This window comes from Coregonus clupeaformis, chromosome 22 (assembly GCF_020615455.1).
Source record: "Coregonus clupeaformis isolate EN_2021a chromosome 22, ASM2061545v1, whole genome shotgun sequence".
Classification (NCBI taxonomy): Eukaryota; Metazoa; Chordata; class Actinopteri; order Salmoniformes; family Salmonidae; genus Coregonus; species Coregonus clupeaformis.
The window spans coordinates 2,636,200-2,656,473 of NC_059213.1; the positions used below are offsets into that span (position 1 = coordinate 2,636,200).

The 20,274-nt window shown below is 44.6% G+C and overlaps 4 protein-coding genes across 6 annotated transcripts; 2 read left to right on the top strand and 2 right to left on the bottom strand.

The window, feature by feature from the left end:
• Window positions 1-1,280: 1,280 nt before the first annotated feature.
• Window positions 1,281-4,035, bottom strand: LOC123481613. Its single transcript, XM_045206302.1, has 9 exons — window positions 3,983-4,035; window positions 3,826-3,876; window positions 3,539-3,734; window positions 3,404-3,440; window positions 3,155-3,260; window positions 2,906-3,052; window positions 2,399-2,803; window positions 2,050-2,142; window positions 1,281-1,888 (listed from the first exon to the last, which is right to left on the bottom strand). Exons 3-9 carry the CDS (start codon window positions 3,718-3,720, stop codon window positions 1,281-1,283), a joined length of 1,578 nt encoding a protein of 525 aa, XP_045062237.1. The 5' UTR covers window positions 3,721-3,734; window positions 3,826-3,876; window positions 3,983-4,035.
• Window positions 4,036-6,439: 2,404 nt separating this feature from the next.
• LOC121532987 (UPF0575 protein C19orf67 homolog) lies at window positions 6,440-9,208 on the top strand. Its single transcript, XM_045206327.1, is given in 6 exon segments — window positions 6,440-6,922; window positions 7,032-7,230; window positions 7,439-7,583; window positions 7,959-8,059; window positions 8,740-8,846; window positions 8,849-9,208. Coding segments are annotated over 5 exon segments (570 nt in total). The 5' UTR covers window positions 6,440-6,922; window positions 7,032-7,141; the 3' UTR covers window positions 8,977-9,208.
• A 1,544-nt stretch (window positions 9,209-10,752) lies between these two features.
• Window positions 10,753-14,616, top strand: LOC121532984. Its single transcript, XM_045206303.1, has 7 exons — window positions 10,753-10,813; window positions 11,017-11,118; window positions 11,258-11,611; window positions 12,056-12,478; window positions 12,796-13,945; window positions 14,167-14,237; window positions 14,569-14,616. Exons 1-7 carry the CDS (start codon window positions 10,754-10,756, stop codon window positions 14,614-14,616), a joined length of 2,208 nt encoding a protein of 735 aa, XP_045062238.1. The 5' UTR covers window position 10,753.
• Window positions 14,617-15,214: 598 nt separating this feature from the next.
• LOC121533978 (small integral membrane protein 28-like) lies at window positions 15,215-18,772 on the bottom strand. 3 transcript variants are annotated; one of them, XM_045206329.1, is made up of 3 exons: window positions 17,950-18,772; window positions 17,635-17,746; window positions 15,215-16,769 (listed from the first exon to the last, which is right to left on the bottom strand). In XM_045206329.1, the coding sequence occupies exons 1-3, from the start codon at window positions 17,961-17,963 to the stop codon at window positions 16,353-16,355; spliced, it is 543 nt and encodes a 180-aa protein (XP_045062264.1). In that variant the 5' UTR covers window positions 17,964-18,772; the 3' UTR covers window positions 15,215-16,352. The 3 variants fall into 3 exon arrangements, with proteins under 3 accessions (XP_045062264.1, XP_045062263.1, XP_045062265.1); XM_045206328.1 differs by having other exon boundaries at window positions 17,635-17,758; XM_045206330.1 differs by lacking the exon at window positions 17,635-17,746.
• Window positions 18,773-20,274: the final 1,502 nt, after the last annotated feature.

A 20,274-nucleotide genomic window follows, 5' to 3' on the forward strand; every position in this document is an offset into this window, starting at 1 on the left:
GACTATGGGAGGAATCATCATGGTTTGTGTTATTTTTTTGGGGGGGGGTATTGTCATGCCAGTTTCATCATCAGCCACGTCGTCTTGGTCCGCTTCCTTGGCCCTTTCAGCCAAGAGCTCCTTGGTGAGGGTGATGTCACTACTACCTCCTGGCTCCAAAATGGCCGTCAGAGCTCCAATCTTCAGCATGGTCATCTATGACGTGTGCGATGGTGTCCGCCATGCAACAGATGGCTCCCTCGCCACAATAGCGTGGGGGTATGGTTGGAATCATCAAATGGGTTGTGAGGGTTGACTCTGGGTTTGTGGAGAGGAGGCAAGTGCACTGAAGTGCACTAAGTGGGTATACCCACACAACTACTTTTTGCCGCTTCTCTTTTTGCAGGGGAAGCAAAATAGTTTTGCCAGGGCAGCTGTAATCCTCAGGAGGAGAGATCGTTTTTTCCCCGGCTCATCAGCCACGGTTTCTGAACAGGTGACATCATTAGGACAAACCGTAAAAAAAACTTTTGCAACGGAAAACAAAAACACCTTTTTTTGTTCAAGGAAGTTCCTCCCTGTTACTTCCGTTTAATGAATAAGACCCTGATAACTTCATCATAGTCTCTTCCCCTAACATTACAATGTGGTGAAATAATAGAATTTTGTTGAAGACAAATAGACATGTGGACTGACAGAAGGGAGGACTTACCATCAGTGCCAAGGGGAGACACCTTGTTCTTCTTCAGGGTCTTCTTGCGACCTCGCTTCCCCTCTCCTGACTTCCTCACTCCTTCCTTCACAGCCTCATCCTTCACTGTCTTCTTAGTAGAGAGACAAACAGATATGAGTTGGTGCCTCACAATCAAACAGCCCCAATAACTAAACAACATACTGGTTAATGGTAGACTCCTTACCTGTGTGGAGGTGCTGTCCACAAGGTCTGCGGAGAGGGAGCTGCTGCTGGCCTTCTCCAAGCTAGCAGAGTCACATTTCTTGTTGTCGTCGATCGCAGCCACCTCCTCTTGGTCCTCTTCTAGGGTTTCCCCCCTGGGCCAAGAGTTCCTCTGTGAGGGTGATGTCACTCTTTGAGGAGCTTGAGGAGGAGCGTGACCTCCCACTACCAAGGCTCCTCCTCGCTCCAAAATGGCCGTCAGAACTCCAGTCCTGGGCGTAGTCGCCTATGACGTGCGCGATGGTATCTGCCATGCAACAGACGGCTACCTCGCCACCATAGCGTGGGCACGGCTGGTTGGAATCCAACCAGACAACCTTTTAGCCGCAGCCTTCACGATGGCTCTTCATTGCATCTTCCCCCTAAATTGGATGCTCTCCTCCAGGCTGAAGAGGACAGAGATGTTAGCATACTTCAGGGCTGCTGGACCTCCACAAAGAGATTCTTCATCAGCCTGAAGGGGTCGTTGGCCAGGCCGGGGGAACTCTGAGGCCCTCCAGTCGGCGATGATGCCCTGGAGGATAAGCTTCAGGGTCTGGGGGCTCATGACGGTGTTCCTGGGAGTGCTGCGAAAGGAGATGTCCTCCTCGATGAGGATCTCACCCGGAAGGAGAGAGGGAATCTTCCCCAGGAGGCCCTGCCTGGCCTCAGTGGGGGTCAGGGAGCTGGTACTCACCTCAGAGACATCAGCTCCCCCGACCTCTTCTTCCAAGGTCTGGGCAGGAGCTGCCCATGCTGCCTGAGTGGTCGTCAGGAATCCCGCACCCATGGAGGTGCTGGGGACCACCTCATCTTCATCCAGACAGGGGTTGAACTCCAGGGTCTGTGCAGGAGCTGCCCGTGCTGCCTTGGTTGAGGTGGAGGGCTCTGAGTGTAAGACAGTCATGACACTCACCTCTGACGAAGAAGGACACTGAGTGTAAGGGAACCTGTCCCTGGCACCAGAATCCAATCCTAAGAAAACACACTAATACTCTGAACTGATTCAAAGCCACATCCATGTACAGCACTATGCAGTATCTAGTACATTTACTATAATGATAATACACTGGTTATTACACTGGTTATAACAGGGTTAATACTGGTCATATTGGTAAAACAGGTTATAAATGGACCTTTCTGGATGATGACACTGGCCCTGTAATTGTCGTTGCAGGTCCTGTTCAGCCTCTTTTCCAACCAGGCGGTCAGGATCTGGCAGACGTCCTCTAGTCAAATCAACATTTATTTAAAATGTATATATAGATATATCATTATTATTTTTTATAGATGATTTTCTTCACAAAATTAGTGAACTAGGCCTTTATGACTCCTGTATGAGCGGAGAAAATGGTCAGCGGCGGAGAAAAATACTCCCTCCCCCATCGACAGCACCCCCACCCCAAAACATCTTGGTCACATTGTAAAATGGCAATAACAATAATAACAAGGGAGCAAAGGAGACAAGACTACATAATAACTAACCTAGTGCCCTCTTGTCTTGATCAGAGAGTGAGGTGGAGGCCTGGGGGGTCAGGATCAGGGAGCTGCCCCTCTCCTCCTCCCCAACCCCATGAGACAAGCTGGAGTCGCTGTCCCACAAATCCTCCTCGCTGGATGTGGGGGTGCTGGGAGGCTGGGTCTGCTCCATGTCCCATGTGCTGGTCTGCCAAATCTCCCCTGCCCTCTCCCTGAACAGGGCAAAGACATTGAGGGACCCCTCACTGAGGGCTTTATGGACATCCCTTCTCTTGGCCCTCCTCACTGGCCCCAGTTCTCTCACACTGACACTGGAGTGGGGTGTGTCTCTCTGGAGATAAACCCTCTCCATCTCCACTGCCTGATGACAGAGGTCGAACCGTCCTCGATCCCTGTGAGGACCCAGAGCTTCTGTTGGAGCAGGACACACGTGGATGTTCCAGAGATAGTGGCTGAGCATCCACACACTCTACCAGCTCTGGCATGTTGGACCGGCTCGATCCCTGTGATGACCCAGAGCACTGGAGAGCCTCTCTTCGGTCAGAGCGATGCCTTGATTGGTGGTCTCCAGGTCATTCATACCAGAGGAGAAGAGGTCCTCCTGGGCATTCCTGAGGATATTACTCACAACCATGTCTGCTGTACCCTGAAGCTCCTTGTCTGTCTCAGAATTGGGCGTGGGGGCTTCCCGCCCTGAGCCTCCCCTTTGGCTCAGAGCTCCGCCGGTGGAACGTCTCCGAGACGTTCTTCAGCACCCCTGACCCCGGAAGGAGCAGTTGGATGATTCTGGACTGGAGATCCTGAGCAGAGCTATCGCTGGCAGGAGGAACGCATAGGACATGTCCTCCAGGTCCTCTATGGTCACATTCTTAGAAAGAAATACGGAAAACAACCATTTTTAAATGACAGCATTTCCTCTTAGTCTTTAAGTTACACGTTTTTGTTGTTGTTAGCATGATTAGTCGGTAAAGAAGTAGAAATGGGGTAAAGAAGAAAAAATGGGGGACTTACCATTTGTTTGAGGAACTTCCTGATGCGCTTTCTCTGACTGGAAAACAAACAAACACCAGGAATCATTGGTTAGTAGACTGGCAACTAGATTCAATTTTTTCTACTGCACATAACACGGTTCAGAGCAGAACTCACGGGTGAGACTTCAGGAAGTCCTCTAGAGAAGACGCCTCCTCTACGTTCTCAGGTGTCATCTCACGGGGTGTGTCCGCCAGAGAAGTGGCATCGGAGGTGACATCACTCTCTGGGGTCTCTGGGGTAAGGGGGTCATCAAAAGATGGAGAGGAGTTCATTCTCACCTCATCCTCAGGTGTCATGGGGCCTGGTGGCACTGAAAGAGAAGAGAATCAGAATTACCGCTGAACAAGCTCGTAACCATGGCAACGATTCTATTGAATAACCACTGTGTCACCAACACCCACCTGTTGTCTCCACCTTCGTCACTTTAGTGTTCTTGATAGCTGGCAGGACACCTAAAGAAAGAGGAGAGTCGAGCCATTAGTTGATCCTTCCACCATATATCCTTTAAGAATTCTATCAATAAATCCAAGTATTTTGGAAGTGGTGATCAATACTCACTGTAACTGGTTGTTGGAGATAGAAGAGGTGGAGGCAGCGCCAACACACCAACTACTTGGTGGCTTGTTTTTTCGCCGCTGCCTTGGCCTCTCTGTCCTTTCTGGACTCCACGGCCTCTCTGGCGTTCTTTTCGGCCTTGGCCATCTTGGCCTGACCGCTCAGCCTGGGGCCTCGTGGGGGCTTCGGCACGAAAGTTCTGAGATAAACAACAATATTAGCAAAATCGTATCACCATAGAAACCATCTCTTTCACCATAGACATGACGGTACTGAGTGACATGTCACATAAGGGCTAACTTTAGAATTAGAATAAGAATCAGAATTTGAATGCTATTGGTTCTAACTAGTACAGTAAGTGACCCATGCATCATTATCTCATTGTAAAAAAAAAAACTGGTTGAGAACACGTCATATAACTTACATTACAACCAACTCTCAGTTACAACCAGGTAAAGATTTTTAAAAAAAACGTCCTTATACAACCAGGGGCATGTTCAGCAAGACAACGTTTAGCAACATTCAGATAGAATTACGCTATAATGAACAAACATGCCTCTTAAACATGTAGAATAAGGAATCACGTAAGCTCTAGTCATGGCATTTGTATCGGCAATGTTCAACAACGTTTTGCCACTGAACATGGCCCAGTATACAACCTGCCCATCCCCTACCAAGGTGCCAATCAAAATGGATGTGGGCGGAGCTCAGATTAGGGGTGACCAAAAATGGACAAGCGTGGTTTAGCCCTATACATCATTAGCATATGAATGACAGCACTATCCACTTGACCAACGAACCAATAAAAATGGATGTCCAATTAAGGCAAAGCATTTCTGACCAAGAGCCAGTCAAAACGGATGTGGCAGGCACTCGGGATTTGATTCGAAGAGGGGACCAAAATTGGAAGTGGGCAGGGCTTAATCACATTAAAAGCCTAATCACAATTGAAGTGGGTGTGGCTTAGAGCCAACCAGTCTGCTCTGAGAGGTTTGCCTGGAGTACATTCAGCATGCCTAACGTTACAAAACGTTTTGAACGTTTTCCAATTGAACTGATACGTATTTCACTCTGAACTGTTCAAAGCATTTTGCAACAGAACTCAAAGCCGTTTCTAACCTTTAGGGGGCTGTTCTTGGGGCAGTCCACCAGTGCTGGCAGCCTTGGTCCATTATGGTCATCTGTCTGAAGCACCTGTTCTCCAGCACTAGCTTGGAGGGTCCCAGCCTGGGGTAGAGGAATGTAATGAAATAAATTACACTTGAGCCCTCCATTTTTATGCCCACAAACATAAAGCATATCAGTCTGTTTTTGCATAGGCCAGTGGTTTTCAACCCTCTCCTTGGGGAACCCCAGACATTTCACAATTTTGTTGTAGCCCTAAACAAGCAAACCTCATTCACCTATTCAAGGGCTTAATGATTAGTTGACAAGTTGAATTAGGTGTGCTAGCTGTGGAATACAGTGGAACGTCTGGGGGTCCTCAAGGAGAGGTTTTAAAACCCCTAGCATATGGCTGTAATACTAAAAATATTTCCCCATTACAGAGACACACAGATAACTTTTTTTTATTTTCTTATATGAGACTTACCTTTAGACAAACTCTCCTCAACCGTTTATGACTTTTACCCATTTTATTTTAAAACATCCTTCAGATTGGACCTGTACCATGATAGAAAAATTATAAACAAATACATTTTTATCTTCAATTTTCTAACATTTTAAATAAAATCCTGGTAAATTTAGCTGTACATACAGTTACACAGAATTTCTTGTCCAGGCAAAGTAATGTCTTTGAACATGAGGATGACTGTCCTACGCAAACTATCAACTCAACTGAGCCAATCAACTTAATCATTTCTTGACTGCGTTTACGTCATAGGCTCATATATTACGTCATACACGATTATGTCAACTACAACAGCGCACAGCGACCACGCCGAGAGATTAATACATGTTCTGATCACATACGAAATCTCTAAAAAGTTTAAAATGTAATGTAACCCAATTCACTTCGATTCAGTGGGGTTTTATTTATCAATGTTGCCCTATGGTGGCAAGAACTGAGAGAGCCATGAATCGAAGCGTGGAGCCGGTGGTCATCATCAGTCTGCACTCCGCACACTCACTTCTAGACTGATAGAGTTAGTTAGTATAACTCTATTCATATAGCTAATGGGGATACTAATATTGACAAATCAAAGCATATATTTTTTCATACCAGTGTTGTCAAACAAACGATAATATTTGGCTTGACAATGACAATGGTGTAAGATATATGGTCTTTTTTTTTTACATTTTGCAATCATTTATTTATTAGTCTTCCTAGGCAGAAGGGTTGTCTATCTCCAATTATGTATATAAATAAGCAAACATAATTGTCAAGAGGTTTTGTGCATGTTTCGGCTAGCAGAGGGGTCCGCTCGCTCTAGTGGTTGCTTCTCACGCTCTCGTAGTAGTAGTTCTCGCGCTAGGCTAGCCTGCAGACAGACTAAATCAGTTGAGACGGGACCGAGCGTCAGATATAGACGCCAAGGGAAAGAGGAGACGGAGAGAGGTTGAGAACCGTACTTGTCAAGTCCTGGACTGACCGTGGGACCGGAACGTCCATGGCGCTGCACATGAGCTCTTCACAAGCATTCAGAGGATTGGGGAAAGTGGCGTAGGTGTCGCTTAGTTAGCTAATAGCTAACTATCCTCAATTCATGAAAATACTGGCTCAGAAAGTTGTAACTTGTAAAGTGTTCAATTAATACACAACACACAAGAAACCCGTGTCTTATAGTGCAGTTGCTAGCTATCTGACAAGCTAAAGCTAGCTAGCTAATGAAGGATTTCGAGGAGGTGTCAACCTAAGCAAACTCACCAGAAAGCCAGGTCACATAGGAAGAAAGCATGGAACGGGGGAGACGAAAAATAATCCTGAATCATCACCAGACACAGGTGACTTTCTGTCAAAATGCATAGGTAGCTTAATAATTATGTAGACGAAAAACGTGCTAACTCTGCTAGTCAAACTCAAATCAGCAAATTATTTCCCGCAATTTCTCAGAAAATGTGGAGCATTTAGAGGATCGTGCTTTGGCGCCCTCATGTGGCGATCAAAGGGACAGCACAGGGGATGCGGCTTGGAAGTCCACGTCCTCATGCCATGACATCAACATGATGGATCAGAAGCTCAGACCCATTGAACAGCAACTCCAGTACCTGCTGAATAAGGCGGATGAGTTTCAGGCACATCTTTTATACAGGTAACGTTAGAGTCAGTTAGGAAAGTTGTTAATGTAGTCTAAGATAATGATAGGTAAAGGTTAGGTGAGTCAATGATTAGTGCACCTAAACTATACAATTGCATCTAGTGGTGTTTCAAGTTATTGTTTATTATTTATCAAAAGGATTAAAGTAATACATAATGAATCCCTGTCCTGTGACATAACCATGTGTGTGTGTTGTCTGCAGACGTGACAATCTGCAAAAGGAAAACTTTGCTCGTGTGGTGCCTACTTTCCTGTGGACCTGTCAGCCCTACTTCACTTACCTGGAGTCGACCGCTCGCAGCTCCCTGCCCCAGCGCACGCCTCTGCCCGTGTACATCCGCTCACGAGTAAGAGCCTTTCGAAACACAATCCTACTCACCTGAATCCGGGTAGGACAAAACTGTCCCTCTTTATTGACAAGTGTTGCTGAATCGCCTCTCTATCCTCAATTCATGCACCTTGGTTGGAAAGTGAGGTAGCGGCAGTGATCCCTTCCCTTTGCACTGTTTATTGATATTAAATGTATTCTACACTTCACACAAACATAAATGTCTCTGTGAATCAACTCTGGTCAAGAATAAAGGCTTATGAGAGGTTTGAGAAATAATAGAGAAAAATCAAGAGATGCTGTAAACTGAGAGTGGTGTGTATTGAGTAATTGTGTGTATTGCGTTGTCTGTCTGTCTGTCTGTCTGTATTTATGTGTTTGTCCATCTCTCCAGTTGTTAGACTTCTCCCAGCAGCTGTGTGCGAGGCTGGAGCAGCTGGTCTTGACCTACGCCTCCTTTGACTTTCTCTCTCTGGAGGAGGCTGAGCCGGCCAGGTGCTGTGCTTACCAGAAGAGGCTGGTGGGAGGAGCTATAGGACGGCCTCATTGTAATGTCTGGGGTAGAGTAAATGGAATGGAGTCAAACATGTGGTTTTCATATGTTTGATGTGTGTGATACCATTTAATTTATTCCATTCCAGCCATTACAATGAGCCCGTCCTCATAGCACCTCCCACCAGCCTCCTCTGGTACTTACACCATAACATCTGAAGGCAGTGAGCCACTAAACACACACATAGGCACATACAGACGCATAGCGCCGCTGTCGGGTGAAAACCTCATCTCCAAAACAGACACTTTTCAGGAAATTGAAAAAAAACTCCCATATTAGACTATTTTTAACGAACTTACAATTTCGAGATTTCAGAAGCTATTTTGAATATATTTTATTGGTCCTATAGTTATGAAATGTTCAGAGTACACTGAGGAAAGTTAGTGCTTTCAACACAAAATTTGAGTTACAAGGTTTTCATCAGACAGCGACGATATGTACCAACACTACTTGAATACCTGTATTTAGATCCACAAATGGAACATTCTGGAGTATGAGCCAAATATTTTAGAGGACAGCTGCTTGGACTTGTCAATCCTTATTCTCATTCGTCTGACATTCATTCCACAATCCTTCATCTAGCCATTTATGTATCTATCATTCTCCCCTCTCTCCATTCCAGTATCTCCCATTTCTACATAGGCAAGTGTCAGATAGACAGTGTGAGGCTGTCCATATACCGGTACTGTTGTCCAGCTCCGTACCTGGCTGGGGTCGACACTGGCCTGTACAACGCATGCGCTGGAATGTGGAGAGACCCAGAGAGAGCCTACAGCAGGAAACTGATGGCGAGATGGAGGGAGAGACAGAGGAGGACAAGCCAGTGGCAGGGAAAGAGAGAGCCACCAAGACAGAGTAGTGAGTGAGAGCGAGAGAGAGGGGGAGGTAGAGAAAGGGTTAAAGTAAGGCATAACATGTCAATAAACAATAATTGTAGTACAATATTAGTGCCAAGAATACTTTGGGACTCTTTTGAACTGAGATGTTGGATGACAATGTACATTTTGGAATTCAGGCCTAAGAACAGTTGATCAGATGGCATCTCACTGCCTGTGTCTGTGTCTGTATTTGTGTGTGACTGTGTGTGTTTCTCGAGCAGCTACTTCCTGTGCTACGAGGACGTCCCTGAGGAGCCTGCTGATGGGGGGCGATGGAGAGGGTAAAGGGGAGACGGTTGCTATAGGCAACGTGGTCAGGATGTGGTCAATCGGTCAGTGGGTCCAAACGCAGCCGGAACCTGTGACAGACGACATCTACGAATGGTACAAAGTCACACTCAGATCGCTACACAACACTCTTTCATCTTTGACTTGTTTAAATAAGATTTAAACTCTACTTAAGACTAAGTACCTTACAAGTACCATGTTAATATAGCTCACACTGTGTGTGCCTGGTGCGTGTGTGTTTGTGCGTCTCTGTGTGTGTGTGTGTGTGTTCCAGGGTGCTGTGCTGGGTTCCACAGGCTCAGTACCACAGGCTTTTGTGTCTGGGAGGAGAGGAGCCCACTGCCTGCAGTGCTACTGACTGTCTACTGGGGGGCGTTGTTCTCTCAACAGAGCCCAGTGGAAAGCCCCAGTCCTGAAACAACATAAAGAGACAAGCCACTGTTCTAGAACTATCTTTGACCATAACATGTTCCCCATTGATTAAAGGATTTAACATTACTTATTGTTAGTTTTACATTGTGTTATGTTCGGCTAATGTTTCCAAATCTAAGTAACTATTGGGAAGGACATTAAGGACTGAACACTGAAATAGCTCTGGTTCCAACTAGCCAGTCATCCATGACAAATGTTTCCTTATAGTTCCTTACATATTGTATAAAAATAAATATAATTTCTAAAGATAGCAAGTTTTATTACCAATTCCCTACCAGCTAGTGATACATTTGAACTGTATCTGATGTCTGTTCATATCCAAGGTTCTATTGAGCACGCATGTATGTTACTGTATTGTGTGGTTGTTGGAAATCATTTTGTATGATGTTAAGAATAAAAGTATTGACCTGTCATTCATTTGTATGGGAGTGTTATTTTATGAAAGAAAACAATTTATTGAAAATAAATCATTGTGTTTCAGAGAACAAAAAATAATTGAATATTTTCAAAACATGGGGTCTCAGTACTGTACTTAAATTGTAAATTATTTGTTTGTAAACGATGGAGTAATTAAACATTACATTTTTCCATATGATAAAGATAGAGTAATGATTTTTTCTTTATTGATAATATTTCACGTTTGCAGCGCTGTTCTATTTCTATCACGCAAAACAGCCTACTGTGACATCTAGGCAGTTCAGAATGAAAAGCGTTCTGTTTCAGAATACTTTCTAGCGCTGTCCTTGCCGCAGTTATTTTTAGTTCACTTGCACCATCTAGTGGTGATCACAATGTCTTATGTTTGCCAAAGATTCTAAAGTTCTATATTTGAGCATTCTATAGTTCTATTTTTATACACATACATTCTGAATTCAGACTGCTATAATACACTACTTGGTTACATTGCTCGATTGTTTAGTTCTTATTTAGGATTTACAGAAGTTTTCTAGCACAGTTTAGCAGTTTTTAGTTGAGTTTTCTGTAAATAAATATTTTCTAGCTGTTATACTGGTCTCCTGGTGATACCTTGGAGCAAATATGGATGACTCTACATCCATCCAAGGGTCTTCTTGGGTCGATTGTTACCTTGATGAGCAGGTAAGTTTGCCATTAATTATACAATAGCTCTCATGTGTATAAGCATCTATTTTGATGTTCTCCTGTAGTTTTTAATACATTTTGGACCGACCACATCCATGATAAATCTGTGATATCCTGAACAAAATGACATTGTCAAGGCCATAAAATAAAATGTCCTGTGTGATACCACTGCTAATATTAAACTCCTACTGTGCGTACAGATGTTGAAGGTGAAGGGTCGCCAGAGACTCCATGAGATCGAGCAGGAAGTTCATAGAGAGCTGAGCGTGACACTAAGCCAATGTCACCAGTCCCCAGGAGAGGTATACTCATACTTTTCCATTCCCTAAACTATAGTACACCATTGCTACCATCCACATAGACTGTTTATTTACCTGTTATTGCACCTTAAGTTCACAAAGGAACAGTATGAACAAATGTCTTCCTCTCTTCCGTCTGAAGGTAGCCATGGAGGGGCAGCAGCTCCTGACTGACAAGGCCAAGCCATGGGTTACTTCCCATGAGCATCTTGGTTCTGCAGCTCTGATGAATGGCGACACAGCAGGTATGCTCTCAGAGAAACAGGCCCAACCTGAGATCAGGTCAGATGAGATGCTCCAGGTGGAGTTCCTCAGCCAGACCCAGGTGGAGATTCCACAGGAGGTCAGGGAGGTCATGGACAGCCTGCTGGACAAGGTGGCGGATGGAGAAGCCCAGGAGAAGAAGGCTGAGGTCTTCAAGGCAAACCTGATCCCCTATCCCTCCTCATCCTCAGCAGTCAATGTCATGAAGGTCCTGGAGAGCCAGGTAGACAAGGTAAGACTGGATCCTTTATTTGTGCATTTTTGTTGTATACTACACTCTTAGAAAAAAGGGTTCCAAAGGGGTTCTTCGGCTGTCCCCATAGGAGAACCCTTTTTGGTTCCACGTAGAACCCTTTTTGGTTCCAGGTAGAAAGAACACTTTTGGGTTCGATGTAGAACCCTCTGTAGAAAGGGTTCTACATCGAACCCAAAAGGTATTCTACCTGGAACCAAAAGGGTTCTACCTGCAACCAAAAATGATTCTTCAAAGGGTTCTCCTATGGGGACAGCTGAAGAACCCTTTAAAGTTCTAGATAGCACCTTTTTTCTCTCAGTGTAGTACTATACCTGTACATGTAATAAGAAATACACTACAAGACATGTGCTAGGCAGTAAAGACACCAGAGGTGTACATAGAACTAACATTACAATGCCTCTCTTTCTCTTCCATGTGAAGGAGAAGAAGGTTGAGGTCCTTGACCTTAGCACCTGTCCCATACTCCAAACGGCCCTTACAGACATTGAGACCACGATGAAGACTGCATACAAGACCATGCCAAAGCAGATTGTGGTACTTGGTTCTACCATTAAGCATATCATCACCCAGGTGCTTCTTCAAGTAGATCCCCAAGCCTTTCAGGAGGGAGTCTATTTGGAGACACCTGTTATCATCAACAACACCAAAGCTCTTCTGTGGTCTATTCCCTGGGTTCAAGTAACTGAGGATGAGGAGATGTCTAACACTCAGCAGTCCATTGATGCTTATGAGGTGGCCAAGGCTGTTATCAACAACCTGGAGGAGGTGCTAGGCCCAAAACCTGTGTTGGCGAGAGCACTGGGAATCAGGTCACACATCTTGACAAGGTACATTGTTCATCTCGTAGGTCTATGCATTTCTAAGACAGTGCCTGATGTATATGCTGCCAATGAAGAGGAGAGACATATTAGTCAGGATATGGTGAACATCTGTCCTCTACCTGCTAGATTGATCATTAGCGGAGAACTGTTCAATGACTTCGTAGTGAAGTTTATTCTAAAACTTCATCCAATGAACGGACACGGTACTAAACAGCTTGACCAACAGGCTCTGCTCTTACTGGTTGTTAAAATGGCCTCAGTAGCTTTTAACATCTTGAGGAAGATTCCAGGTATTTCTGTGGATGAAAAGCTGTGCCCCCCTTCTGCAACATGAGGCAGACAGTGTTGCACATGCAGAGTGCCATGATACATCAGTTTGGCACAACAATCAAGATAAAAAAACTGGTTGCCATGAAGGACCCGGTGATCATCTCCACCATCCCCAGTGCTATCTGTGAGGGGATCCTAATGGTGTACAAGGGCATTAGTGACACCTATCCGCTTCAAGTCCTCGGCCCACAGCGTCCAATTGCCAGGAGCTGCGAAGAGGCAATGGAGAGCAAGCTCTTTGCAGTAGCCCTACCCGAGGACCTTAGGAAGACCATCTACAATCACTACGGGTCCCAGGTCGGGAAACTGGCACTGTTCCAGAAGGCTTTCCCTTTGAATGACCACATCAAGTTGGAGTACATCCACCGTGTTTCTCTGCCTCGTTCCTCCAACAGAGATGCAGTCTGGATCGACCCCAAATACTTTGTCGGGGACGACGATGAGGAGGTTGTAACATCAAGCAACACAGTCCCCGTTAATCCTCTTACTCTCGACGTCAGTCAGGCTGCCTTTTTGAAGCAGTTCCCACAGACTGATGTTTTCGAGTCAACCACAAAGGACTGTGGAAAGCCTGTGCAAGACCAGGCTCGAAGGAGGCAGAGAGGAACAAACAAGGACTGTGGAAAGCCTGTGCAAGACCAGGCTCAGAAGGAGGCAGAGAGGAACAAACCAAAGGTGACAAACCTTGATATTGTTCCTGTTAGTCTTGTCAGGAAAGTCTTTGACTCTGTCTTCCCAGATTCATGCACAATCAAGCAGCAGTACGGTTCATGGGAAGACGTCCCACTTTGCAATGATATGGTAGAGCACATAGATATCCAGGTTCAGAAAGAGGCACTGAAATACCAAAACCAAAGACTGTTCTTACGCACTCTGAAGAAGCTCAACGATGAGCCAGACAAGATGGCCACATTCTTAGAAGACGTCTCACTCTCTATCAGGAGCAAGTACTTCAGGACTTTCCGTGAGTGGCCATTGGTTAAAGCCCAGCTATACCCAGACATACGGTCTCTGCTGGTCTGCGATATCATGGTCCGAGAGATCATGGCTCAACTGAGGCCTACCTTGACCTTCGCCAAGGACACCAACAAGGGTGATGACCGGCCATACTGCATCAACATCCCGGTCAAGAGAGAGACCAGCTGTCCAGATAATACAGGTAGAACACTGTTACTGTTGGTGTGCTACATTCAGAATCAGGCCTAGTCTCTTGTAAATTACTTGTATTCCACAATGTTCTTTCATTCACAATTTCACAACAATATCCGATGTAGAGTAAACAGCTACATGTAACAGTCAGCTAACCAGTTGGACAATAACAACTTGAACTCTTCACTTCCGTTCAAATGTCCTATCTTGTCCTATCACCATTTTCCCTAGACAAGACCAAGCTGGAGCTTTGCATTGAGAAAGCCAGTGCTGACAGAATGAAGGAACTCCTCCTTGAGAATGTAAGCTACACTGTATTCTGTGTTGTCTCATTGATAATATCAGTCAATTTGAATGTTGTCTGTCCTGTACTGAGCTGCAGCTTAATCTTTGCCAGGTTGCTGATGCTGATGGCTTCCTGCGGTTTGTTTCCACCACAGGAGGCTGCTGAGGGGAGGGCGGCTAATAACAATATCTGGAATGGAGTCACTGGAATGGTATCAAACACATGGAAACCATGTGTTTGATGTGTTCGATACCATTCCATTGATTCCGTTCCAGCCATTACTATGAGCCCGTCCTCCCCAATTAAGGTGCCTGTAGTTTCGACTCACCAACTCTGTTTGTTCACAGGAACCCGAACCCTTCTGGATGAAGGGCAATGATGGAGGAGGAAAGTAATAAAAAGGAGAAGGAGAAGGAGAAGTGTTGCGGCTGGTTCTGGGGTTTGTTTGGCCGTAAGAAAAAAACAGGAATTGTGGATGGAGGTTTGTCGCAGGCGCGGATACTAGAAATGACATCCACACAAACCGAATGTATGGACGCACACACATTTACACGGAGACAGATATAACAACGAAGCCTACCGCAGATCCCAAACAGACAACATGTAATAGCATGTCTTATTTTCCATTTTGGGCTACAGGATGTGTATTTACAGCTTACCAGAGGCTATAGTTTATTTTTATGTCTTTTGTATGACTTTTATATTCTAAAGACATGACTTTTGTGACTTTTCTTACTTTTACATGATATAAACAAATATTCCATATAGAGGCCATTGAACCAATAAACATCCATTTTATTGTTCTATGGTGTAGCCTGAAAATCTGTGTTTTAATATGTGGTTTTTGATTAGATAAACACATTTATTTTGCTGAAAATACATTATGTTTTGAATTTTGGGCTTTTGCGATAATGTAGACAGTAGACTATTCAAATTAATTGGTTAATTAACAACAATTAACATTTGGTGAATAAATACGCTTTAAATAAAAAACGCTTCCATGAAGTCTAGTTATCTGAAACTGATCATTTACAAGAATAAATGGTACAAAGAGTAGAATATGAAATGCTGTAGCTGCTAGATCTAGTTGGACCCCTGGACATTTCTAACACTTCTTGACAATCTTGCTCAGAAACGCAGCAAGACCATAGCTGTAATGTAAGGCATGCGTTTGGAAAGGAGAGCTCACCTCTACATAGTCTACATGATATGACCAAGATGTACCATAGTGGGGCAGCATGTGATTATAACTTTGCAGCCAAAGTGCATAAGTGATGATGACGGAACTCTGTCAATCATAACCATGCTAACCATGCTTTTCTTATTATTTATTTAAAAACAATATAACACTTTGTACAAACATATTACTTGTAAATTATACTGCATATCTGTTATGTAGTCTATAAAACGTATCAGGTCTGAGGTTTTTAGGAGTACATTCATGATGTGATTCCAAGGAATGAAGGGAATTATTAACCTGGACCAGGTCTTTGTAAGTCCAGGTACCAGTCTAGCTAACATTCCACCCCTTGCCACTCCTGTCAAAGGCATGGTACCCAGGCTAGGTCTTTGTACCTTCTAACATATAAATACAATTACAATAAAATTCAAATAACATACAGTATTACATATAAGACTAACATTCTTGTACTTTGCACATTGACATTCTTAAGTCTCCAAATAAGGAACAACCTGTAAAACAACACAGGTACAGGAGGGTTGTAGTGTGGAAGTAAAAATGGGTTTCATTTAGGAGATAAAAACAACGCAAATTAATTGTATATTCTTTTTTGTATCGTTGAAAGAGTTTTATTTGCCTACTGTGACCTACGGTTTGTACATAGTCAGCGTATGTCCTCTGTAGAGAATCTAGATGTACTGTATGCTGTACAGCCAGTCAATGCAATTTCCAGCTTCCATACAATTGCACACTCCTCTGTGTAGAAAGCTGGTACCCACAAAAGATTAACTCAGGTCTGATGTTTTTCTTAGTCCACTGAAAACCCCTTATTCTAAAGAGCTTGCTAGTTATACCCTACTCCCTACAAAGTGCACTACTTTTAACCAGAGCCCTATGTGGGCTATATAGGGAATTGGGTGCCATTTGAGAGACAGTCCCAGTGTTCCCCAGTCACACGTAGCGTCCACTGGACTTGATCTCCGGACACAGCCAGGCCTCCAGGTCCTCTATCTTCATGGAGTCTTTCCGACTGGTCAGACTGGCGGCGCGTGTGATCTTGGTCAGCGTCTCCTCGTAGGGCGGCGGCAGGTAGACCATGACGAACACACTGTCCGACATGTCAGAGCTGGTGCTGGTGTGGCGTTCGCGTTGGCCGGTGAGCGAGGAGAGGAACTCAGCGCTGCTCTCGGCGTCCTGGAGGTCCAGGGCGATGATTTGGGCCAGGCTGAGCTTGGGAGAAGAGCACCTCCAGTAGGCCAGGAGTACCAGGAGGCCCAGAATGAGGAGGGAGGCGACGGGGAGGACCACATAGAGGAGCAGCTCTGACCTCCCCTCCTGGTCGAGGTTCAGCTCATTCCAGTTGTAGCCCTGGTGGTTTTGGAGGGGAAAGGGTTAATAAACCACATCATTCAAAGGACAGAAAAAGATTCCCATAAAATACATTCAGGACTATGTTAAAGATATGAAATCTGAAAATCAGTAATGGGTTTTGCCTCAAAACGGCAATGTTCCACTGGATCAGTGTTGATCCTCTTCCATCTTCTCAAAACTGAACATACATGGTTGTGAAATCAAGATATCCTACAGAGGCTCAATAGAGCTTATGCTATTTGATATTGCCTGAGTGTTCTATTCCCCTGTTGACACAATCAGTGTCCCAAATTCACCCGACCAATCGGTTTCAGTGCTCAGATAATGCTGATCCTCATCTGGATGACTGACTAAAGACCCGTCAACATCACTCCGCTCTGCTGAAAGTCCCGAAACGCTTTCCTTTGCCATTTCCTTGACATGAACTGCACTCACAAGCTCTCATCATAGTCGTGATATCCAAGACTATTCCAAGAGGCTAAGGCACTCAACTAACAACAACAAGAGTGTGTAGCCTGCAGAAGTCTGTGTAGCCACAGGCTGGCCGAAGTACCTTGGACAGCGCTCCTCCAGTGAGGAAAAATAAAAGATAATATAAAAGAAAAAATAATACACCTAAAAAAGTAGTGTTCAGAATATTTTTCGGTCTGTTCTTTAGATTGTTAAGTCAGTATGCCACCTACCTCCTCCCAGGTGTAAAGCAAAAAAGTCAACTCAAAAACTGCTGCAGCTCTCCAGGACTCAGGTTGCCTACCTCCTGGGCCTACCAAAAAGTTACATCTCTGGGTCTCACAGTAGTCTACATGTAAAGACTACTGCTGAATCAGACTCACTCAGTAACAACAAGCTGATGATCCCTTACCTGTAACTGTCTCTCTACCGTGGGGGGAGAAGGTGACCCAGTCACCCAATCGATGGACCCTCTGCCGGCTGGCCCAAACTTTATCCAGCTGCTGTCCAGTAGCGTTCGCATGCTGCCGTGGTGTCTTGTAGGCAAACGGCTAAACTGAGTAGCAGAACTCGAGACAAACACGTCCGACTACTAAGCGCTTATCCAGAGCGACTTACAGTTAGTGAGTGCATACATTTTTCATACTGGCCCCCCGTGGGAAACGAACCCACAACCCTGGCGATGCAAGCGCCATGCTCTACCAACTGAGCTACAGGGGACACTTACTTGCATCGAGTCATTCGCCATCGTTTTTCTAGCAGGCTTTGTGTGGTCGTGTTCCAGTGATGAAGCCGTTCTAGACCAGACCAACTAGACTGGACACATGCGATTGCCCGGCGAGTCCTCACAATGGTCTTCTCCACAAATTTAGGCAGGTAGATTGTCAAGTCATCCAAATTTCGCGCAAATATGCGCTCTGTCCAAAAACTCACCACTATATTCTCTGAGATAAATTAACTTTTAAAAACAATTCTCAGTCAATGGTCAAAGATAATCCCATTGTTGTGTCGCCTCAATGCACCACTGCCCAAAGAAGCTGGTGATCCCAAAATGTTTGTCTAGTTTCAACAAAAGGTTCGTTCAACAAATACAAAATGTTCCCGGGTGTGTCTTTAAAATATCAGCAGGGTAAAAGCCTAAAACAAAACTGTTTGATTCAGTTCATTGTTATTTTCTTTGGAGGCTAGCTATCAACAGCTAGAGCACAAGGGGAACAAACGGCACGACTCCCTCCCTATCCGCATAACAGACTCCGAAGAGGGATAGAGATCCATTGCTAACATACAACGCTACAGAGGCAAAAAAAACTGTAACATCCGTGAAACATGAACAAGCGTCAGTCTCCCGGTATCACATTACACAAAAGCCTTCTTTTAATCCGCTTTGAGCCATTTTGCGTTACAAACGGACTACCTTATGTTACCGAATGACCGAAGAGTGTCACCGGTAAAAGCGTTGTTGTTTGCTCTTCGTTTGGTTTTGGAGGGCAGAGGAATATCGCCTTGTCTGTCCGCGCATTGCCGATGATGGCTTGAGCGGGAGGCTACACTTTTTTTTCTGGTGGAGCTGCGCGCGGTTGCGCTGGCGCAATGTGTATGGTAGGTAGCAGGAGCGCGCCCAATGTATCATGTGACCATGTCCAGACCATGGATTTGTCATTTCCATCTTCTCCTAATGAACAAACTGTTGCTTATCTCTTTCCCCTATTCCAGATTTGCTATTTCGCCACACACAAAACAACTGCTATTGTTATTACTCTGCTTACAAGTAATACTGTGCCCATACAATCACAACCACAAGATTGTAAATGGAGTACAGTTACAGTAGAATAAAAAGTATATGACTGTACAGCATTTAATATCAGAAATCTACAAGTTAAACTCATTATCTAATATTGAAAGCAAGCCCAAATATATAGTGGATACATACTAGCCTACATTAAGCAAATGCCACTTTTCTAAAGTCTACAAGCCATTAGGTCAATACATAACAATAGTACCAAAGACTAACTGAGGTACAGTGTTGTGCAGAAGAGAGAGAGAGAGACACAGAGAGAGAGAGAGAGAGAGAGAGAGAGAGAGAGAGAGAGAGAGAGAGAGAGAGAGAGAGAGAGAGAGAGAGAGAGAGAGAGAGAGAGAGAGAGAGAGAGAGAGAGAGGGAGAGAGAGACTATGCACTCTATTGGGCAGCAGGTAGCCTAGTGGTTAAGAGCGTTGGGCCAATGACCTAAAGGTTGCTGGTTCGATTTCCCGAGCCGGCAAGGTGGGAAAATATGCCGTTCTGCCCTTGAGCAAGGCAGTTAACCCCCAACAACAACTGCTCCCTGGGAGCCATGGACGTCGATTAAGGCAGCCCCCCGCAACTCTCTTGGGTTAAATGCGGAAGACACATTTCGGTTGAATGCATTCAGCTGTGCAACTGACTAGGTATCCCCTTTCCCTATTGACCTTCTTATCCCTACATAAGCAGAAACTCAAACTATAGCTGAAAAAAACGAAAACAAATCGCAGGGCATGCAAATGGGAGATTTGCTTACCGAGAATTTGATACTGCCAGAGGTAGACTGAGACGGAAGAGCAAAGGAGCACCTGGTCATAGGTGCTGTTAGGTGAAACACATCACACAAAGGCTATGAAAATGCACACCAGAAATAGCCTGCTTCCATCTGATAGCAGTAATGAGCAGGCTAAATAAACATAGCCTACATACACATCATCAAGTCTTTCATCCTATTTCCTTGTGGGGTATAGGGCAGGAGTTTATTTGATTTTACCTTGTTCCGTTTCCAGGCTTTTGCTTGCTGGAGTATATTATGGGGAATACATCTGCAATATACTGCTAATAATGTTAAACTTTATTGAAAAATACTTTTGGAAATAGTAGTATAGATCATGTTCTTGCCTTTGACAGTTTTTCAGATCAGAGTTTTTCCTGGTCAGGTCCTGCATGACAGGCTGTGTTTGCACAGGCAGTCCAATTATGATCGTTTGCCCAATTCTTGGAAAAAGAGCTGATCTGATTGGTCAAAATACCAATTAGTGGAAAAGATCAG

Bases quoted from the DNA above. Each gene is read 5' to 3' on its own strand.
- LOC121533978 (XM_045206328.1), bottom strand. The intron at 16,770-17,634 runs GTAAGGGATCAT...CAAAACCACCAG, and splicing joins CGGTAGAGAGACAGTTACAG to GGCTACAACTGGAATGAGCT.
- LOC121532984 (XM_045206303.1), top strand. From the start codon at position 10,754: ATGGATGACTCTACATCCATCCAAGGGTCTTCTTGGGTCGATTGTTAC. The intron at 11,612-12,055 runs GTAAGACTGGAT...TTCCATGTGAAG, and splicing joins TGGAGAGCCAGGTAGACAAG to GAGAAGAAGGTTGAGGTCCT. The intron at 12,479-12,795 runs GTAGGTCTATGC...AACATGAGGCAG, and splicing joins CAAGGTACATTGTTCATCTC to ACAGTGTTGCACATGCAGAG.
- LOC123481613 (XM_045206302.1), bottom strand. From the start codon at position 3,720: ATGACACCTGAGGATGAGGTGAGAATGAACTCCTCTCCATCTTTTGAT. The intron at 3,441-3,538 runs GTGAGTTCTGCT...TTTGTTTTCCAG, and splicing joins GACTTCCTGAAGTCTCACCC to TCAGAGAAAGCGCATCAGGA. The intron at 3,053-3,154 runs GTCAGGGGTGCT...ATTCTGAGACAG, and splicing joins ATCCAACTGCTCCTTCCGGG to ACAAGGAGCTTCAGGGTACA.